Consider the following 22,223-nt stretch of genomic DNA (forward strand, 5'->3'; position numbering starts at 1 on the left):
TCTATATACTGGGTGGTGGTGGTGGTGGTGTGTATCATCTATATTCTGGGTGGTGGTGGTGTAGCATCTAGATACTGGGTGGTGGTGGTGGTGTGTAGCATCTATATACTGGGTGGTGGTGGTGTGTATCATCTATATACTGGGTGGTGGTGGTGGTGTGTAGCATCTATATACTGGGTGGTGGTGGTGTGTAGCATCTATATACTGGGTGGTGATGTGTAGCATCTATATACTGGGTGGTGGTGGTGGTGGTGTGTATCATCTATATACTGGGTGGTGGTGGTGTAGCATCCATATACTTGGTGGTGGTGTGTAGCATCTATATACTGGGTGGTGGTGTGTAGCATCTATATACTGGGTGGTGGTGGTGGTGTGTAGCATCTATATACTGGGTGGTGGTGTGTAGCATCTATATACTGGGTGGTTGTGGTGTGTATCATCTATATACTGGGTGGTGGTGGTGTAGCATCCATATACTTGGTGGTGGTGTGTAGCATCTATATACTGGGTGGTGGTGTGTAGCATCTATATACTGGGTGGTGGTGGTGGTGTGTAGCATCTATATACTGGGTGGTGGTGTGTAGCATCTATATACTGGGTGGTGGTGGTGTGTATCATCTATATACTGGGTGGTGGTGGTGGTGTGTATCATCTATATACTGGGTGGTGGTGGTGGTGTGTATCATCTATATACTGGGTGGTGGTGGTGTGTATCATCTATATACTGGGTGGTGGTGGTGTGTATCATCTATATACTGGGTGGTGGTGGTGGTGGTGTGTAGCATCTATATACTGGGTGGTGGTGGTGGTGGTGTGTAGCATCTATATACTGGGTGGTGGTGGTGTGTAGCATCTATATACTGGGTGGTGGTGGTGGTGTGTAGCATCTATATACTGGGTGGTGGTGGTGGTGTGTAGCATCTATATACTGGGTGGTGGTGGTGGTGTGTAGCATCTATATACTGGGTGGTGGTGGTGGTGTGTAGCATCCATATACTGGGTGGTGGTGGTGGTGGTGTGTAGCATCTATATACTGGGTGGTGGTGGTGGTGGTGTGTAGCATCTATATACTGGGTGGTGGTGGTGTGTAGCATCCATATACTGGGTGGTGGTGGTGGTGGTGTGTAGCATGTATATACTGGGTGGTGGTGGTGGTGGTGTGTAGCATCTATATACTGGGTGGTGGTGTGTAGCATCTATATACTGGGTGGTGGTGGTGGTGGTGTGTAGCATCTATATACTGGGTGGTGGTGGTGTGTAGCATCTATATACTGGGTGGTGGTGGTGGTGTGTAGCATCTATATACTGGGTGGTGGTGGTGGTGTGTAGCATCTATATACTGGGTGGTGGTGGTGGTGTGTAGCATCCATATACTGGGTGGTGGTGGTGGTGGTGTGTAGCATCTATATACTGGGTGGTGGTGGTGTGTAGCATCCATATACTGGGTGGTGGTGGTGGTGGTGTGTATCATCTATATACTGGTTGGTGGTGGTGTGTATCATCCATATACTGGGTGGTGGTGGTGGTGGTGGTGGTGTGTAGCATCTATATACTGGGTGGTGGTGGTGGTGTGTAGCATCTATATACTGGGTGGTGGTGTGTAGCATCTATATACTGGGTGGTGGTGGTGGTGTAGCATCTATATACTGGGTGGTGGTGGTGGTGGTGGTGTGTATCATCTATATACTGGGTGGTGGTGGTGGTGGTTGTGTGTAGCATCTATATACTGGGTGGTGGTGGTGTGTATCATCTATATACTGGGTGGTGGTGGTGTGTATCATCTATATACTGGGTGGTGGTGGTGGTGGTGTGTAGCATCTATATACTGGGTGGTGGTGGTGTGTATCATCTATATACTGGGTGGTGGTGGTGTGTATCATCTATATACTGGGTGGTGGTGGTGGTGTGTATCATCTATATACTGGGTGGTGGTGGTGTGTATCATCTATATACTGGGTGGTGGTGGTGTAGCATCCATATACTTGGTGGTGGTGTGTAGCATCTATATACTGGGTGGTGGTGGTGTGTATCATCTATATACTGGGTGGTGGTTGTGTGTAGCATCCATATACTGGGTGGTGGTGGTGGTGGTGTATCATCTATATACTGGGTGGTGGTGGTGGTGTGTATCATCTATATACTGGGTGGTGGTGGTGGTGTGTAGCATCCATATACTGGGTGGTGGTGGTGTGTATCATCTATATACTGGGTGGTGGTGGTGTGTAGCATCTATATACTGGGTGGTGGTGGTGGTGTGTAGCATCTATATACTGGGTGGTGGTGGTGGTGTGTAGCATCTATATACTGGGTGGTGGTGTGTAGCATCTATATACTGGGTGGTGGTGGTGGTGTGTAGCATCTATATACTGGGTGGTGGTGGTGGTGTGTAGCATCTATATACTGGGTGGTGGTGTGTAGCATCTATATACTGGGTGGTGGTGTGTAGCATCTATATACTGGGTGGTGGTGTGTAGCATCTATATACTGGGTGGTGGTGGTGGTGTGTAGCATCTATATACTGGGTGGTGGTGTGTAGCATCTATATACTGGGTGGTGGTGGTGTGTATCATCTATATACTGGGTGGTGGTGGTGGTGGTGGTGTGTATCATCTATATACTGGGTGGTGGTGGTGGTGTGTATCATCTATATACTGGGTGGTGGTGGTGGTGTGTAGCATCTATATACTGGGTGGTGGTGGTGGTGTAGCATCTATATACTGGGTGGTGGTGGTGGTGGTGTGTAGCATCTATATACTGGGTGGTGGTGGTGGTGGTGTGTATCATCTATATACTGGGTGGTGGTGGTGGTGGTGTAGCATCTATATACTGGGTGGTGGTGGTGGTGTGTAGCATCTATATACTGGGTGGTGGTGGTGGTGGTGTGTATCATCTATATACTGGGTGGTGGTGGTGGTGTGTATCATCTATATACTGGGTGGTGGTGGTGTGTATCATCTATATACTGGGTGGTGGTGGTGGTGGTGTGTATCATCTATATACTGGGTGGTGGTGGTGGTGGTGTGTAGCATCTATATACTGGGTGGTGGTGGTGGTGTGTAGCATCTATATACTGGGTGGTGGTGGTGGTGTGTAGCATCTATATACTGGGTGGTGGTGGTGTGTAGCATCTATATACTGGGTGGTGGTGGTGTGTAGCATCTATATACTGGGTGGTGGTGGTGTGTATCATCTATATACTGGGTGGCGGTGGTGGTGTGTATCATCTATATACTGGGTGGTGGTGGTGTGTATCATCTATATACTGGGTGGTGGTGGTGTATCATCTATATACTGGGTGGTGGTGGTGTGTATCATCTATATACTGGGTGGTGGTGGTGGTGTGTATCATCTATATTCTGGGTGGTGGTGGTGTAGCATCTATATACTGGGTGGTGGTGGTGGTGTGTAGCATCTATATACTGGGTGGTGGTGGTGTGTATCATCTATATACTGGGTGGTGGTGGTGGTGTGTAGCATCTATATACTGGGTGGTGGTGGTGTGTAGCATCTATATACTGGGTGGTGGTGTGTAGCATCTATATACTGGGTGGTGGTGGTGGTGGTGTGTATCATCTATATACTGGGTGGTGGTGGTGTAGCATCCATATACTTGGTGGTGGTGTGTAGCATCTATATACTGGGTGGTGGTGTGTTGCATCTATATACTGGGTGGTGGTGGTGGTGTGTAGCATCTATATACTGGGTGGTGGTGTGTAGCATCTATATACTGGGTGGTTGTGGTGTGTATCATCTATATACTGGGTGGTGGTGGTGGTGTGTATCATCTATATACTGGGTGGTGGTGGTGTGTATCATCTATATACTGGGTGGTGGTGGTGTGTATCATCTATATACTGGGTGGTGGTGGTGGTGGTGTGTAGCATCTATATACTGGGTGGTGGTGGTGGTGTGTAGCATCTATATACTGGGTGGTGGTGGTGTGTAGCATCTATATACTGGGTGGTGGTGGTGGTGTGTAGCATCTATATACTGGGTGGTGGTGGTGGTGTGTAGCATCTATATACTGGGTGGTGGTGGTGGTGTGTAGCATCTATATACTGGGTGGTGGTGGTGGTGTGTAGCATCCATATACTGGGTGGTGGTGGTGGTGGTGGTGTGTAGCATCTATATACTGGGTGGTGATGGTGTGTAGCATCCATATACTGGGTGGTGGTGGTGTGTAGCATCTATATACTGGGTGGTGGTGGTGGTGTGTAGCATCTATATACTGGGTGGTGGTGGTGTGTAGCATCTATATACTGGGTGGTGGTGGTGTGTAGCATCTATATACTGGGTGGTGGTGGTGGTGTGTAGCATCTATATACTGGGTGGTGGTGGTGGTGTGTAGCATCTATATACTGGGTGGTGGTGGTGGTGTGTAGCATCTATATACTGGGTGGTGGTGGTGGTGGTGTGTAGCATCTATATACTGGGTGGTGGTGGTGTGTAGCATCCATATACTGGGTGGTGGTGGTGGTGGTGTGTAGCATCTATATACTGGGTGGTGGTGGTGGTGTGTAGCATCTATATACTGGGTGGTGGTGGTGTGTATCATCTATATACTGGGTGGTGGTGGTGTGTATCATCTATATACTGGGTGGTGGTGGTGGTGTGTATCATCTATATACTGGGTGGTGGTGGTGGTGGTGTGTATCATCTATATACTGGGTGGTGGTGGTGGTGGTGTAGCATCTATATACTGGGTGGTGGTGGTGGTGGTGTAGCATCTATATACTGGGTGGTGGTGGTGGTGGTGGTGGTGGTGTGTAGCATCCATATACTGGGTGGTGGTGGTGTGTAGCATCTATATACTGGGTGGTGGTGTGTAGCATCTATATACTGGGTGGTGGTGGTGGTGTAGCATCTATATACTGGGTGGTGGTGGTGGTGGTGGTGTGTATCATCTATATACTGGGTGGTGGTGGTGGTGGTTGTGTGTAGCATCTATATACTGGGTGGTGGTGGTGTGTATCATCTATATACTGGGTGGTGGTGGTGTGTATCATCTATATACTGGGTGGTGGTGGTGGTGTGTAGCATCTATATACTGGGTGGTGGTGGTGTGTATCATCTATATACTGGGTGGTGGTGGTGGTGTGTATCATCTATATACTGGGTGGTGGTGGTGTGTATCATCTATATACTGGGTGGTGGTGGTGTAGCATCCATATACTTGGTGGTGGTGTGTAGCATCTATATACTGGGTGGTGGTGGTGTGTATCATCTATATACTGGGTGGTGGTGGTGGTGTGTAGCATCCATATACTGGGTGGTGGTGGTGGTGGTGTATCATCTATATACTGGGTGGTGGTGTGTAGCATCTATATACTGGGTGGTGGTGGTGTGTAGCATCTATATACTGGGTGGTGGTGGTGGTGTAGCATCTATATACTGGGTGGTGGTGGTGTGTATCATCTATATACTGGGTGGTGGTGGTGGTGTGTGTCATCTATATACTGGGTGGTGGTGGTGTGTATCATCTATATACTGGGTGGTGGTGGTTGTGTGTAGCATCTATATACTGGGTGGTGGTGGTGTGTATCATCTATATACTGGGTGGTGGTGGTTGTGTGTAGCATCTATATACTGGGTGGTGGTGGTGTGTATTATCTATATACTGGGTGGTGGTGGTGTGTATCATCTATATACTGGGTGGTGGTGGTGGTGTGTATCATCTATATACTGGGTGGTGGTGGTGGTGGTTGTGTGTAGCATCTATATACTGGGTGGTGGTGGTGTGTATTATCTATATACTGGGTGGTGGTGGTGTGTATTATCTATATACTGGGTGGTGGTGGTGTGTAGCATCTATATACTGGGTGGCGGTGGTGTGTAGCATCTATATACTGGGTGGTGGTGGTGTGTAGCATCTATATACTGGGTGGTGGTGGTGTGTAGCATCTATATACTGGGTGGTGGTGGTGGTGTGTATCATCTATATACTGGGTGGTGGTGGTGTGTAGCATCTATTTACTGGGTGGTGGTGGTGGTGTGTATCATCTATATACCGGGTGGTGGTGTGTAGCATCTATATACTGGTTGGTGGTGGTGTGTAGCATCTATATACTGGGTGGTGGTGGTGTGTAGCATCTATATACTGGGTGGTGGTGGTGGTGTAGCATCTATATACTGGGTGGTGGTGGTGTATCATCTATATACTGGGTGGTGGTGGTGTGTAGCATATATATACTGGGTGGTGGTGGTGTAGCATCTATATACTGGGTGGTCGTGGTGTGTATCATCTATATACTGGGTGGTGGTGGTGGTGTAGCATCTATATACTGGGTGGTGGTGGTGGTGTATCATTTATATACTGGGTGGTGGTGGTGTATCATCTATATACTGGGTGGTGGTGGTGTATCATCTATATACTGGGTGGTGGTGGTGATGTGTATCATCTATATACTGGGTGGTGGTGGTGATGTGTATCATCTATATTCTGGGTGGTAGAGGTGGTGTGTATCATCTATATACTGGGTGGTGGTGGTGGTGTGTAGCATCTATATACTGGGTGGTGGTGGTGGTGTGTTACATCTATATACTGGGTGGTGGTGGTGGTGTGTTACATCTATATACTGGGTGGTGGTGGTGGTGTGTAGCATCTATATACTGGGTGGTGGTGGTTGTGGTGTGTAGCATCTATATACTGGGTGGTGGTGGTTGTGGTGTGTAGCATCTATATACTGGGTGGTGGTGGTGGTGGTGGTGGTGGTGTGTAGCATCTATATACTGGGTGGTGGTGTGTATCATCTATATACTGGGTGGTGGTGGTGGTGGTGTGTAGCATCTATATACTGCGTGGTGGTGGTGTGTAGCATGTATATACTGGGTGGTGGTGGTGTGTATCATCTATATACTGGGTGGTGGTGTATCATTTATATACTGGGTGGTGGTGGTGTATCATCTATATACTGGATGGTGGTGGTGTATCATCTATATACTGGGTGGTGATGTGTATCATCTATATTCTGGGTGGTGGTGGTGGTGTGTATCATCTATATTCTGGGTGGTGGTGGTGATGTGTAGCATCTATATACTGTGTGGTGGTGGTGTGTATCATCTATATTCTGGGTGGTGGTGGTAGTGGTGTGTATCATCTATATACTGGGTGGTGGTGGTGTGTATCATCTATATACTGGGTGGTGGTGGTGATGTGTATCATCTATATACTGGGTGGTGGTGGTGATGTGTATCATCTATATACTGGGTTGTGGTGGTGATGTGTATCATCTATATACTGGGTGGTGGTGGTGTGTATCATCTATATACTGGGTGGTGGTGGTGGTGTGTAGCATCTATATACTGGGTGGTGGTGGTGGTGGTGTGTATCTATAGTGGGTGGTGGTGTGTATCATCTATATACTGGGTGGTGGTGGTGGTGGTGTGTATCATCTATATACTGGGTGGTCTTGGTGTGTATCATCTATATACTGGGTGGTGGTGGTGGTGTGTAGCATCTATATACTGGGTGGTGGTGGTGGTGGTGTATCATCTATATACTGGGTGGTGGTGGTGGTGTATCATCTATATACTGGGTGGTGGTGTATCATCTATATACTGGGTGGTGGTGGTGGTGGTGTGTAGCATCTATATACTGGGTGGTCGTGGTGTGTAGCATCTATATCCTGGGTGGTGAGGGTGTGTAGCATCTATATACTGGGTGGTCGTGGTGTGTATCATCTATATACTGGGTGGTGGTGGTGGTGTATCATCTATATACTGGGTGGTGGTGGTGGTGTATCATTTATATACTGGGTGGTGGTGGTGTATCATCTATATACTGGGTGGTGGTGGTGTATCATCTATATACTGGGTGGTGGTGGTGATGTGTATCATCTATATACTGGGTGGTGGTGGTGGTGTGTTACATCTATATACTGGGTGGTGGTGGTGGTGTGTTACATCTATATACTGGGTGGTGGTGGTGGTGTGTAGCATCTATATACTGGGTGGTGGTGGTTGTGGTGTGTAGCATCTATATACTGGGTGGTGGTGGTGGTGTGTAGCATCTATATACTGGGTGGTGGTGTGTATCATCTATATACTGGGTGGTGGTGGTGGTGGTGGTGTGTAGCATCTATATACTGCGTGGTGGTGGTGTGTAGCATGTATATACTGGGTGGTGGTGGTGTGTATCATCTATATACTGGGTGGTGGTGTATCATTTATATACTGGGTGGTGGTGGTGTATCATCTATATACTGGATGGTGGTGGTGTATCATCTATATACTGGGTGGTGATGTGTATCATCTATATTCTGGGTGGTGGTGGTGGTGTGTATCATCTATATTCTGGGTGGTGGTGGTGATGTGTAGCATCTATATACTGTGTGGTGGTGGTGTGTATCATCTATATTCTGGGTGGTGGTGGTAGTGGTGTGTATCATCTATATTCTGGGTGATGGTGGTAGTGGTGTGTATCATCTATATACTGGGTGGTGGTGGTGTGTATCATCTATATACTGGGTGGTGGTGGTGATGTGTATCATCTATATACTGGGTGGTGGTGGTGATGTGTATCATCTATATACTGGGTTGTGGTGGTGATGTGTATCATCTATATACTGGGTGGTGGTGGTGTGTATCATCTATATACTGGGTGGTGGTGGTGGTGTGTAGCATCTATATACTGGGTGGTGGTGGTGGTGTGTATCTATAGTGGGTGGTGGTGTGTATCATCTATATACTGGGTGGTGGTGGTGGTGGTGTGTATCATCTATATACTGGGTGGTCTTGGTGTGTATCATCTATATACTGGGTGGTGGTGGTGGTGTGTAGCATCTATATACTGGGTGGTGGTGGTGGTGGTGTATCATCTATATACTGGGTGGTGGTGTATCATCTATATACTGGGTGGTGGTGTATCATCTATATACTGGGTGGTGGTGGTGGTGTGTAGCATCTATATACTGGGTGGTCGTGGTGTGTAGCATCTATATCCTGGGTGGTGAGGGTGTGTAGCATCTATATACTGGGTGGTCGTGGTGTGTATCATCTATATACTGGGTGGTGGTGGTGGTGTATCATCTATATACTGGGTGGTGGTGGTGGTGTATCATCTATATACTGGGTGGTGGTGGTGTGTATCATCTATATACTGGGTGGTGGTGGTGTGTATCATTGATCTCCACTATAAAAATCATAACTTATTTTATTAAGACTTCCTGATGTCATTAACCAGCATTTCTCTCCTGTTCTATTGGTTTCCATATCAACTCTCTTTCATTGTCCAGAAGGCACCATACTGTGTGTGTCATCTATATACTGGTCATGTTAACAACCCATCCTGGTCATGTTAACAACCCATCCTGGTCATATTAACAACCCATCCTGGTCATGTTAACAACCCATTCTGGTCATGTTATCAACCCATCCTGGTCATGTTATCAACCCATCCTTGTCATGTTATCAACCCACCCTGGTCATGTTGACAACCCATCCTGGTCATGTTGACAACCCATCCTGGTCATTTTAACAACCCATCCTGGTCATGTTAACAACCCATCCTGGTCATGTTATTTACCCATCTTGGTCTTGTTAACAACCTTGCCTGGTCATGTTAACAACCCATCCTGGTCATGTTAACAACCCATCCTGGTCATGTTAACAACCCATCCTGGTCATGTTATCAACCCATCCTGGTCATGTTAACAACCCATCCTGGTCATGTTAACAACCCATCCTGGTCATGTTAACAACCCATCCTGGTCATGTTAACAACCCATCCTGGTCATGTTAACAACCCATCCTGGTCATATTAACAACCCATCCTGGTCATGTTAACAACCCATCCTGGTCATGTTAACAACCCATCGTGGTCATATTAACAACACATCCTGGTCATGTTAACAACACATCCTGGTCATGTTAACAACACATCCTGGTCATGTTAACACATCCTGGTCATGTTAACAACCCATCCTGGTCACGTTAACAACCCATCCTGGTCATGTTAACAACACATCCTGGTCATGTTAACAACACATCCTGGTCATGTTATCAACACATCCTGGTCATGTTATCAACCCATCCTGGTCATGTTAAAAACCCATCCTGGTCATGTTATCAACCCATCCTGGTCATGTTAAAAACCCATCCTGGTCATGTTATCAACCCATCCTGGTCATGTTATCAACCCACCCTGGTCATGTTAACAACCCATCCTGGTCATATTAACAACCCATCCTGGTCATGTTAACAACCCATCCTGGTCATGTTATTTACCCATCTTGGTCTTGTTAACCCATCCTGGTCATGTTATCAACCCACCCTGGTCATGTTAACAACCCATCCTGGTCATATTAACAACCCATCCTGGTCATGTTAACAACCCATCCTGGTCATGTTAACAACCCATCCTGGTCATGTTATTTACCCATCTTGGTCTTGTTAACAACCTTGCCTGGTCATGTTAACAACCCATCCTGGTCATATTAAAAACCCATCCTGGTCATGTTAACAACCCATCCTGGTCATGTTAACAACCCATCCTGGTCATGTTAACAACCCATCCTGGTCATGTTAACAACCCATCCTGGTCATGTTAACAACCCATCCTGGTCATGTTAACAACCCGTCCTGGTCATGTTAACAACCCATCCTCGTCATGCTAACAACCCATCCTGGTCATGTTAACAACCCATCCTGGTCATGTTAACACCCCATCCTGGTCATGTTAACAACCCATCCTGGTCATGTTATCAACCCATCCTGGTCATGTTAACAACCCATCCTGGTCATGTTATCAACCCATCCTGGTCATGTTATCAACCCATCCTGGTCATGTTATCAACCCATCCTTGTCATGTTATCAAACCATCCTGTTCATATTAACAACCCATCCTTGTCCTGTTAACAACCCTTCCTGGTCATGTTATCAACCCATCATGGTCATGTTAACAACCCATCCTGGTCATGGTAACAACCCATCCTGGTCATGTTGTTAACCCATCCTGGTCATGTTGACAACCCATCCAGGTCATGTTGACAACCCATCCTGGTCATGTTGACAACCCATCCTGGTCATGTTGACAACCCATCCTGGTCATGTCGACAACCCATCCTGGTCATGTTGACAACCCATCCTGGTCATGTTGACAACCCATCCTGGTCATGTTAACAACCCATCCTGGTCATATTGACAACCCATCCTGGTCATGTTATCAACCCATCCTGGTCATATTAACAACCCATCCTGGTCATATTAACAACCCATCCTGGTCATATTAACAACCCATCCTGGTCATGTTATCAACCCATCCTGGTCATGTTATCAACCCATCCTGGTCATGTTATCAACCCATCCTGGTCATGTTGACAACCCATCCTGGTCATGTTGACAACCCATCCTGGTCTGTGCTACTGTGTTCATATCCTAGCAGCCTTTTAAATATGAGGTTGGAAAATATTTAAGAATATATGGGAATATTCTTGCCAAGACGAGGAGAGTTGAAGAAGAAAGTATAATTACAAAGATCACCTGTCTCGTTCAAAAGTCTGTTGAAAGTCTCTCAGAGGAGGACACATCTGTTCTGTTTGAGCTACAACACAAGTTGGATCATATGTATAAACTGAAAGCAGAGGGGGAGCCTTTGTCAGATCTAGGAAGAAGTGGCTGGAGGAGGATGAACAAAATTCATCTTGTTTTTTTTCAGGTTAGAAAAAGACCACTCTTAAAAATAATACATTTCAACAATTAAATATTAATGGTCTCATCACAGACGATCCCAAATTAGTCTCTAACTTTAGTTCCAACTTCTACAGGAATTTATATACACTGCTCAAAAAAAATAAAGGGAGCACTAAAATAACACATCCTAGATCTGAATGAATGAAATATTCTTATGAAATACTTTTTTCTTTACATAGTTGAATGTGCTGACAACAAAATCACACAAAAATTATCAATGGAAATCAAATGTATTAACCCACGGAGGTCTGGATTTGGAGTCACATTCAAAATTAAAGTGGAAAACCACACTACAGGCTGATCCAACTTTGATGTAATGTCCTTAAAACAAGTCAAAATGAGTCTCAGTAGTGTGTGTGGCCTCCACGTGCCTCTATGACCTCCCTACAACTCCTGGGCATGCTCCTGATGAGGTGGCGGATGGTCTCCTGAGGGATCTCCTCCCAGACCTGGACTAAAGCATCCGCCAACTCCTGGACAGTCTGTGGTGCAATGTGGCGTTGGTGGATGGAGCGAGACATGATGTCCTAGATGTGCTCAATTGGATTCAGGTCTGGGGAATGGGTGGGCCAGTCCATAGCATCAATGCCTTCCTCTTGCAGGAACTGCTGACACTCCAGCCACATGAGGTCTAGCATTGTCTTGCATTAGGAGGAACCCAGGGCCAACCGCACCAGCATATGGTCTCAGGTGGTCTGAGGATCTCATCTCGGTACCTAATGGCAGTCAGGCTACCTCTGGCGAGCACATGGAGGGCTGTGCGGCCCCCCAAAGAAATGCCACCCCACACCATGACTGACCCACCGCCAAACCGGTCATGCTGGAGGATGTTGCAGGCAGCAGAACGTTCTCCACGGCATCTCCAGACTACGTCACGTCTGTCACGTGCTCAGTGTGAACCTGCTTTCATCTGTGAAGAGCACAGGGCGCCAGTGGCGAATTTGCCAATCTTGGTGTTCTCTGGCAAATGCCAAATGTCCTGCACGGTGTTGGGCTGTAAGCACAACCCCCACCTGTGGACGTCGGGCCCTCATACCACCCTCATGGAGTCTGTTTCTGACCGTTTGAGCAGACACATGCACATTTGTGGCCTGCTGGAGGTCATTTTGCAGGGCTCTGGCAGTGCTCCTCCTTGCACAAAGGCGAAGGTAGCGGTCTGGGTTGTTGCCCTCCTTGTTGCCCTCCTACGGTCTCCTCCACGTCTCCTGATGTACTGGCCTGTCTCCTGGTAGCGCCTCCATGCTCTGGACACTACGCTGACAGACACAGCAAACCTTCTTGCCACAGCTCGCATTGATGTGCCATCCTGGATGAGCTGCACTACCTGAGCCACTTGTGTGGGTTGTAGACTCCGTCTCATGCTACCACTAGAGTGAAAGCACCGCCAGCATTCAAAAGTGACCAAAACATCAGCCAGGAAGCATTGGAACTGAGAAGTGGTCTGTGGTCGCCACCTGTAGAACCACTCCTAGCCATTAGTTATTCACAATACTACCCGGGTAATGGCTGTTAACCCATTATTTACCATTCTAGTAACAACCCAACAATTAACCACTAGCTGTCACTATAGCAAGTAAATGTTGGAAACAAACATTCTAGCCCCATCTAAACCCCTTATGTACCTTTCTAGCCCCATTTTAACCCCTTGTGTACCTTTCTAGCCCCATTTTAACCCCTTATGTACCATTCTAGCCCCATCTTAACCCCTTATGTACCATTCTAGCCCCATTTTAGCCCCTTATGTACCGTTCTAGTAACAAACCAACAATTAGCCACTATCTTTTCATTATAGCAGGTAAAGGGAGATTACATATGAATAAATACATATTTTCATACATTTCTATCGAATAATAAATCACCAGAATACGTTCTATACATATTGTCTGTACGAATGCAGAGGTCAGAGGTCAGAGGTCAGATAGCAAGGTTCAGAACAAGTCCCTTCTGTTACAAACCAAATGCTGGACTAGGGGTAATAATGTTGAGTTTCTTTTTTCCAGTGGAGATTAGTTGATGAATTGCCTGGCTGGGCTGTGGAACAGTGGAGATTAGTTTATGAATTTCCTGGCAGGGCCGTGGAACAGTGGAGATTAGTTTATGAATTTCCTGGCAGGGCCGTGGGACAGTGGATGTGTAGGAATGATTCAAATGGAACTGTTAAGAGCCATTCCCCGAGTAGTATTGTGAATAACTAGTGGCTATTAACCAATCGGCATACAGGATCCAAGTGTACTGTTTTATAATGAAGGATCTAGTCTAGATTAAACCTCATAGAAAGACAGTTTTATCATGTGGAGGTTTCATTCAGGTCTCTCTGTTTAACCAAATACTCTGTCTTTGGCAGGAGAGAGACCAGTCTGTCACTCTGACGGCAGTAAGAGTCCTTCAGAGGAACCAGACCCAGAGACTCCCAAACCAGTGAGACGACTCAACTGCTCCCAGTGTAATAAGAGTTTCAAGTTGTCATGGAACCTAAAAGAGCATGAGAGGGCACACACAGGAGACAAGCCTTTCCACTGCTCCCAGTGTGGAAAGAGATTTCCACGATCACAGAACCTGAAAATACATCAGAGGACACACACAGGAGAAAAGCCTTTTCTCTGCTCCCAGTGTGGAAAGTGTTTTACCCAGTTATGGAGCCTGAACAAACACAATCGAATACACACAGGAGAAAAGCCTTACCGCTGTTCCCATTGTGGAAAGACATTTAGGTTGTTAGATAAGCTGAAGGAGCACGAGAGGACACACACAGGAGAGAAACCTTACCATTGCTCCCTGTGTGAAAAGAGTTTTACCCAATTAGCTTACCGAAAAGAGCATGAAAGGAAACACACTGAAGAAAAGACTTACCAATGTTCCCAGTGTGGAAAGAGATTTTCACGATCACAGGAACTAAATTCACATGAGAGGACACACACAGGGGAGAAACTTCACCACTGCTCTCACTGTGAAAAGTGTTTTACGCAGTTAGGGAGCCTGAACAAACATAATAGAGTACACACAGGAGAAAAGCCTTACCCCTGTACCCATTGTGGAAAGAGATTTTCTAGATCACAGGACCAAAAATCACATGAGAGGACACACACCGGGGAGAAACCTTACCATTGTTCCCTATGCGGAAATGATTTTACCCATTTAGGGAGCCTGAACAAACATAAGAAGAGAATACACTCTGGAGTGAAGCCTTACTCATGTTCCCATTGCCTAATGAATTTCAGGTTGTTAAATAACCTTAAGGAGCATGAGAGGACACACACATCTTACCATGGTTTTACCAATTTAGGGAAACTATGAGATCATGAGAGGACACATGGGAGAAATCACCCAGTTGTTCCCAGTGTGGAAAGAGTCTTACCCAGTTAGGGAGCCTGAAAAGGAACACACAGGGGAGGAAAAGCTCACAGTTTGGAAAGAGTTTTAGTTAGGGAACCGAATTGTGGAAAGACATCTTCCCAGAGGACCTGAAATCACATGATAGAATAGACAGGCTGTGTTCTGATGAGTCACTGTGTTCTGATGAGTCACTGTGTTCTGACGAGTCACTGTGTTCTGACTGATGTTTGACTTGTTTTATGCCACATTAAATCATATTGTTTATATGAAATCTTAATCAACAATAGGCCTGTTTTAGTTTTTTTCTCTAGAGACATGATTATGTCTAAAATCAGAATACAATTTGAAAATGTTTTTTTTGTTTTTATTCTACACTTTGATAGATTGGACACATGTTAGAACCCTTAGATGTTATTAATGCCATGATTTAGATATTTTAAAATGTAAATTATGAATTGCATATTGTGTGTATTTCTTGATTCTGACCTTAAAACCTCAAGAAACGTAGTTGTTTTGGTTTCATGTAGTTAATTTGTGTTCTAGTCTCCAAGCTAAAGATGTATGAAAATGTGGTGATGTTCTGATGACGTTGTTAACATGGAAAACATTCACAACCTCTTGAATGTTCCCGTCAGTATTATTCCACCATGTTAGAGAGAGAACACAGGTGCTGATTGTTAAAACACATTTGATTAATGCAACTAGTGGACATTGATTATGTACATCGATGTACTTACAGAAATGAGCTCTTCTGAGTTTTGAAATTTGAAATTTGAAATACAGATATGTTTATCCCCGTTTCGTAACGTTTTTCAACAGAATCATTGGGATAAACTCACCCCTGAATCACCCGCACACACAGTTCACTTTCATAGCAGCCACATACAAACAGCATGACCCCTTTTCTCATGGTATAATTCTTACTCCCGTCTACACGCTCTCCACTTCTCACCTTTTCCCTTCGTTTGTGGACTTCAGTGCACAACACATCAGCTGTATGTCACCAGGAGGAAAAAACCTTTCCAAGCCAAACCACATCATAACCGCTACACACAGCCTATATCATTGTCACCATAATAGCTAAAGTAACGTCGTAGTCAACAAAACTAATAGGACTAACACGTTAGTAAACCTGCTACAATCATGCAGTAGCTTCATAGCGCAATAAATGAGTAAAACCAAAAGCTTCCTTGACTTGGAAGAGTTCCAGTGTTGGATAGCCAGCTAGCTAACTTAGCATCCCTCTCTGTTGGATAGCCAGCTAGCTAACTTAGCATCCCTCTCTGTTGGATAGCCAGCTAACTAACTTAGCATCCCTCTCTGTTGGATAGCCAGCTAGCTAACTTAGCATCCCTCTCTGTTGGATAGCCAGCTAGCTAACTTAGCATCTCTCTCTGTTGGATAGCCAGCTAGCTAACTTAGCATCCCTCTCTGTTGGATAGCCAGCTAGCTAACTTAGCATCTCTCTCTGTTGGATAGCCAGCTAGCTAACTTAGCATCCCTCTCTGTTGGATAGCCAGCTAGCTAACTTAGCATCCCTCTCTGTTGGATAGCCAGCTAGCTAACTTAGCATCCCTCTCTGTTGGATAGCCAGCTAGCTAACTTAGCATCCCTCTCTGTTGGATAGCCAGCTAGCTAACTTAGCATCCCTCTCTGTTGGATAGCCAGCTAGCTAACTTAGCATCCCTCTCTGTTGGATAGCCAGCTAGCTAACTTAGCATCCCTCTCTGTTGGATAGCCAGCTAGCTAACTTAGTATCCCTCTCTGTTGGATAGCCAGCTAGTTAACTTAGCATCCCTTTCTGTTTGAGCCGGGTGTCTGAGTAGGTTAAACTAGTAGGCTAAACTAGCTAGCTGCATTCGCTATTAAGTGAAAGTAAAAAAACATACTATGAAATATAGCTAGTTTTCGCTTCTCCTTAATTTTTGAATAAATTATTTGTTAAAAAATGTTCAACTATTGTGTCTTTCTCTCTTTGAGTAAACTACTCACCATATTTTATGCACCGCAGTGTTAGCTACCTGTAGCTTATGCTTTCAGTACTAAATTAATTCTCTCATCCTTTGATTGGGTCAACAACATGTCAGTTAATGCTGCAAGAGCTCTGATATGTTGGAGGACGTCCTCCGGAAGTTGTCATAATTACTGTGTAAGTCTATGAAAGGGGGTGAAAACCATGAGCCTCCTAGGTTTTATATTGAAGCCAGTGTACTAAGAGGAGGACGGAAGCCAGCTGTCCTCCGGCTACACCATGGTGCTAACTTACTAGAGTACTGGTGCTAGAGTACTGTTGAACCTACTGTAGACCTTCATTGATGGAGGAGTGTGGCGACCAATCAGGGGAGAGCTTGTCTGTAAATTGAAGGGGTTTCAGGGTATTGAAACAGGGTGTGTTCAATTTGATTGAGTTTGTACTGAATAACACTATTACCAACATTTTCTTGTATGTTCTTGAACTGACTATGAGGTACGTTTTGGTTTGCTCCAGTTGGTGGGTGTGTCGGTGTGTGGCTAGAGTCTAAGGCATTTTGGGCCGTTTTCCACTACTGTCATAACTCTCCTGTGATGATCTGAAGGATCAGGTTACAGTGGGTCTCTCTCGTAGAGATGGAATGTCATGACTCTCCTGTGGCGATCTGAAGGATCAGGTTACAGTGGGTCTCTCTCGTAGAGGGGGAATGTCATGACTCTCCTGTGATGATCTGAAGGATCAGGTTACAGTGGGTCTCTCTCGTAGAGGGGGAATGTCATGACTCTCCTGTGGCGATCTGAAGGATCAGGATACAGTGGGTCTCTCTCGTAGAGGGGGAATGTCATGACTCTCCTGTGATGATTTGAAGGATCAGGTTACAGTGGGTCTCTCTCGTAGAGGGGGAATGTCATGACTCTCCTGTGATGATCTGAAGGATCAGGTTACAGTGGGTCTCTCTCGTAGAGGGGGAATGTCATGACTCTCCTGTGGCGATCTGAAGGATCAGGTTACAGTGGGTCTCTCTCGTAGAGGGGGAATGTCATGACTCTCCTGTGGCGATCTGAAGGATCAGGTTACAGTGGGTCTCTCTCGTAGAGGGGGAATGTCATGACTCTCCTGTGATGATCTGAAGGATCAGGTTACAGTGGGTCTCTCTCGTAGAGGGGGAATGTCATGACTCTCCTGTGGCGATCTGAAGGATCAGGTTACAGTGGGTCTCTCTCGTAGAGGGGGAATGTCATGACTCTCCTGTGATGATCTGAAGGATCAGGTTACAGTGGGTCTCTCTCGTAGAGGGGGAATGTCATGACTCTCCTGTGGCGATCTGAAGGATCAGGTTATAGTGGGTCTCTCTCGTAGAGGGGGAATGTCATGACTCTCCTGTGGCGATCTGAAGGATCAGGTTACAGTGGGTCTCTCTCGTAGAGGGGGAATGTCATGACTCTCCTGTGGCGATCTGAAGGATCAGGTTACAGTGGGTCTCTCTCGTAGAGGGGGAATGTCATGACTCTCCTGTGGCGATCTGAAGGATCAGGTTACAGTGGGTCTCTCTCGTAGAGGGGGAATGTCATGACTCTCCTGTGGCGATCTGAAGGATCAGGTTACAGTGGGTCTCTCTCGTAGAGGGGGAATGTCATGACTCTCCTGTGGCGATCTGAAGGATCAGGTTACAGTGGGTCTCTCTCGTAGAGGGGGAATGTCATGACTCTCCTGTGATGATCTGAAGGATCAGGTTACAGTGGGTCTCTCTCGTAGAGATGGAATGTCATGACTCTCCTGTGGCGATCTGAAGGATCAGGTTACAGTGGGTCTCTCTCGTAGAGGGGGAATGTCATGACTCTCCTGTGGCGATCTGAAGGATCAGGTTATAGTGGGTCTCTCTCGTAGAGGGGGGAGAGCGGGAAGGTGGCTGTTTTATGGTCGGTCATAAAATATCTTAACCCCTTATGTACCAGTCCAGCCCCATCTTATCCCCTTATGTACCATTCTAGTCCCATCTGAACCCTGTATGTACCATTATAGCCCCATCTTAACCTCTTATGTACCATTCTAGTAGCAAACCAACAATTAGCCATTAAGTGGAGATTAGTTTATGAATTGCCTGGATGGGCTGTGGGACAATGGAGATTAGTTTATGCATTTCCTGGGAGGGCTGTGGGACATTGGAGATTAGTTTTATGAATTTCCTGGCAGGGCTGTGGAACAGTGGATGTGTAGGAATAATTCAAATGGAACTGTTAACAGCCATTAATTGGAATTAATGTGAATAACTAACAGCTATCAACCAATCAGCATCCAGGATCCACATTTTGTGTTTCATAATGAGGGATCTAGTCTGGATTAAACCTCATAGGAAAACAGTTTTATAATGGTCCGTCAGGTCTGTCTGTTTAACTAAATACTCTGTTTAACTAAATACTCCTTTTGTCTTTGGCAGGAGAGAGACCAGACTCTCCATCTGACAGCAGAAAGAGTCCTTCAGGGGAACCAGACACTGAGACGCCCAATCCAGCGATGCAACACCACTGCTCCCAGTGTAATATGAGTTTTAAGTGGTTATGGAAGCTAAAAGAGCATGAAAGGAAACACACAGGAGAAAAGCCCTTCCAATGCTCCCAGTGTGGAAATAGATTCTCACGATCACATGACCTAAAATCACATGAGAGGACACACACAGGGGAAAAACCACACAATTGCTCACAGTGTGGAAAGCTTTTTTCCCATTTAGGGAACCTGAACAAACATAAGAGAATACACTCTGGAGAGAAGCCTTACCCCTGTTCCCATTGTGGAAAGAATTTTAGGTTGTCAGGTAACCTGAAAACGCATGAGAGGACACACACAGGGGAGAAACCTTACCATTGCTCCCTGTGTGGTAAGGATTTTACCAAGTTAGGGAACCTGAAAGATCACGAGAAGAAACACACAGGAGAAAAGCCTTACCACTGCTCCAATTGTGGAAAGAGATTTTCAACATCATCAGACTTAAGAAAGCATGCGATGACGCACACCGGGGAGAAATCTTACCATTGCTCTCAGTGTGGAAATAGTTTCTTACGATCACATGACCTGAGATCACATGAGCGGACACACACAGGGGAAAAACCACACAGTTGTTCCCAGTGTGGAAAGTGTTTTTTGCATTTAGGGAACCTGAACAAACATAAGAAAATACACTCTGGGGAGAAGCCTTACCCCTGTTCCCATTGTGGAAAATTCTTTAGGTCGTTAGATAACATGAGGGAGCATGAGAAGACACACGCGGGGAAGAAGCTTTACCATTGCGCCTTGTGCGGAAAGAGATATTCACGATCACATGACCTAAAATCACATAAAAGGAAACACACGGGGGAAGAAAACACACAATTACACACACAGGGGAAAAACCACACAGTTGGTCCGAGTGTGGAAAGAATCACACGCAGTTAGAGAACCGTTCCCGTTGTGGAACTATATTTTCCCGATCACATGACCTAAATTCACATCACATCTAACCAAGCTATATTTATTCAGCACATGTCAGACATGGAGTGGAACACAATGGGCTTCACAGGAAAAAACTATGAAAACAGAAACTGAAATATTTACAAGAAACAGAAGAGGAAATAAAAAAAACTAAAGATGAACAATAAAAAAAATTTGTGCCCAGCTGTGGATAAAACACTGCTAGCATTTGTCTGCTCCATTTTCATGATGGCTAGCAGCTAATTGCTACTTAACAGGAATCCAGGACACAAACTAAAGGCTGTCTGCATTGCGGAACCAATAGCAATTGTTTTTTTTTCTTGTGGAGTATTACAACATACAATCTACCTGCAGCGAAGCCGTTCAACATTTACATTACATTCAGTCATCTAGCAGACTCCCGTCCAGAGTGACCCACAGGAGCAACCAGGGTCAAGCGTCCAACGGGATGTCGACAGATCTCCCAACAAGTCAAATCGAGAACTCAAACCATTTATATATATTTTTTTTTTGTGAAATTAATATCAAGTATTTCTACTTCACCATCAGCCCATTTTACAGGTAAACTACAGGATCATGTAAAAGCTGTTTTTTGTAAAGGTCCAATACGTAATATTGTAGACTTGTCATAATTAGGAGTCCAGAAAAGTTATCTTCAATGAGACAGTGAGATGCTTGAGGACTTAATATAAAACTTGAGTCATCGGACACCTTTTTGTTTTTTAAGCCTTGGATTTCTAAGCCTCTAATGTTGTTGTTATGATGTCATGATTTATGATGTTAGAGCCGATTTCCTCTAATGTTGTTGTTATGATGTCATGATTTATGATGTTAGAGCCGATTTCCTCTAATGTTGTTGTTATGATGTCATGATTTATGATGTTAGAGCCGATTTCCTCTAATGTTGTTGTTATGATGTCATGATTTATGATGTTAGAGCCGATTTCCTCTAATGTTGTTGTTATGATGTCATGATTTATGATGTTAGAGCCGATTTGGACATGTTGGTATAAAAGACCGAACATACAGAGCTCCATGTACGTGTGTGTAAATATATGAAATATTAATGTATATGATGTATTAGTATTAGGTACCTTTTATACAGTGCCTTGCGAAAGTATTCGGCCCCCTTGAACTTTGCGACCTTTTGCCACATTTCAGGCTTCAAACATAATTTGATTTTGCACGCCCAATTTTTCAGTTTTTGATTTGTTAAAAAAGTTTGAAATATCCAATAAATGTCGTTCCACTTCATGATTGTGTCCCACTTGTTGTTGATTCTTCACAAAAAAATACAGTTTTATATCTTTATGTTTGAAGCCTGAAATGTGGCAAAAGGTCGCAAAGTTCAAGGGGGCCGAATACTTTCGCAAGGCACTGTATATGAAATATGAGTGTATATGGTCTATTAGTATTAGGTACCTTTTAATGATTTACATTTATCTGATTGGGATATGTTCCTTTATTAGTGTAACTTAGTGTTTGGCTCCTCCCCCTCCCCTCTCGCCCATTCATTGTACTGTGGTAAGTGTGTTAGTGATAGGATAAAGGCAGGAAGTTGGGACTTCGGGGTGAGGGGAGTCCTAGCTAGACGCGGGTGCGGTATAGTCTTTTCACCATACAGACATATGAACAGGCCGTTTTTATGTGTTTTTCACATCAAGTATTCTATGCTTTTAAGTTGATTGGAGAATCATTTATTTGTTGGATATAAGAAGAATAAACCTTTTTTTGTTGCACCATATCCCTGGATGTCATTGGATG

At 45.1% G+C, this 22,223-nt stretch overlaps 1 protein-coding gene across 1 annotated transcript in view; it reads left to right on the forward strand.

Moving 5' to 3' along the window:
- Nucleotides 1-21,629, forward strand: part of LOC118938415 (zinc finger protein 239-like) — a 32,024-nt gene extending 10,395 nt beyond the window's left edge. Inside the window, exon 2 of the mRNA XM_036942287.1 lies at nt 19,432-21,629. Coding sequence (XP_036798182.1) covers nt 19,432-20,423 — 992 coding nt within the window. The 3' untranslated portion in view covers nt 20,424-21,629. The remainder of the gene's footprint in view (nt 1-19,431) is intronic.
- The last annotated feature ends 594 nt before the right edge of the window (nt 21,630-22,223 follow it).

The sequence above is a fragment of the Oncorhynchus mykiss genome, chromosome 13 (assembly GCF_013265735.2).
Source record: "Oncorhynchus mykiss isolate Arlee chromosome 13, USDA_OmykA_1.1, whole genome shotgun sequence".
Classification (NCBI taxonomy): Eukaryota; Metazoa; Chordata; class Actinopteri; order Salmoniformes; family Salmonidae; genus Oncorhynchus; species Oncorhynchus mykiss.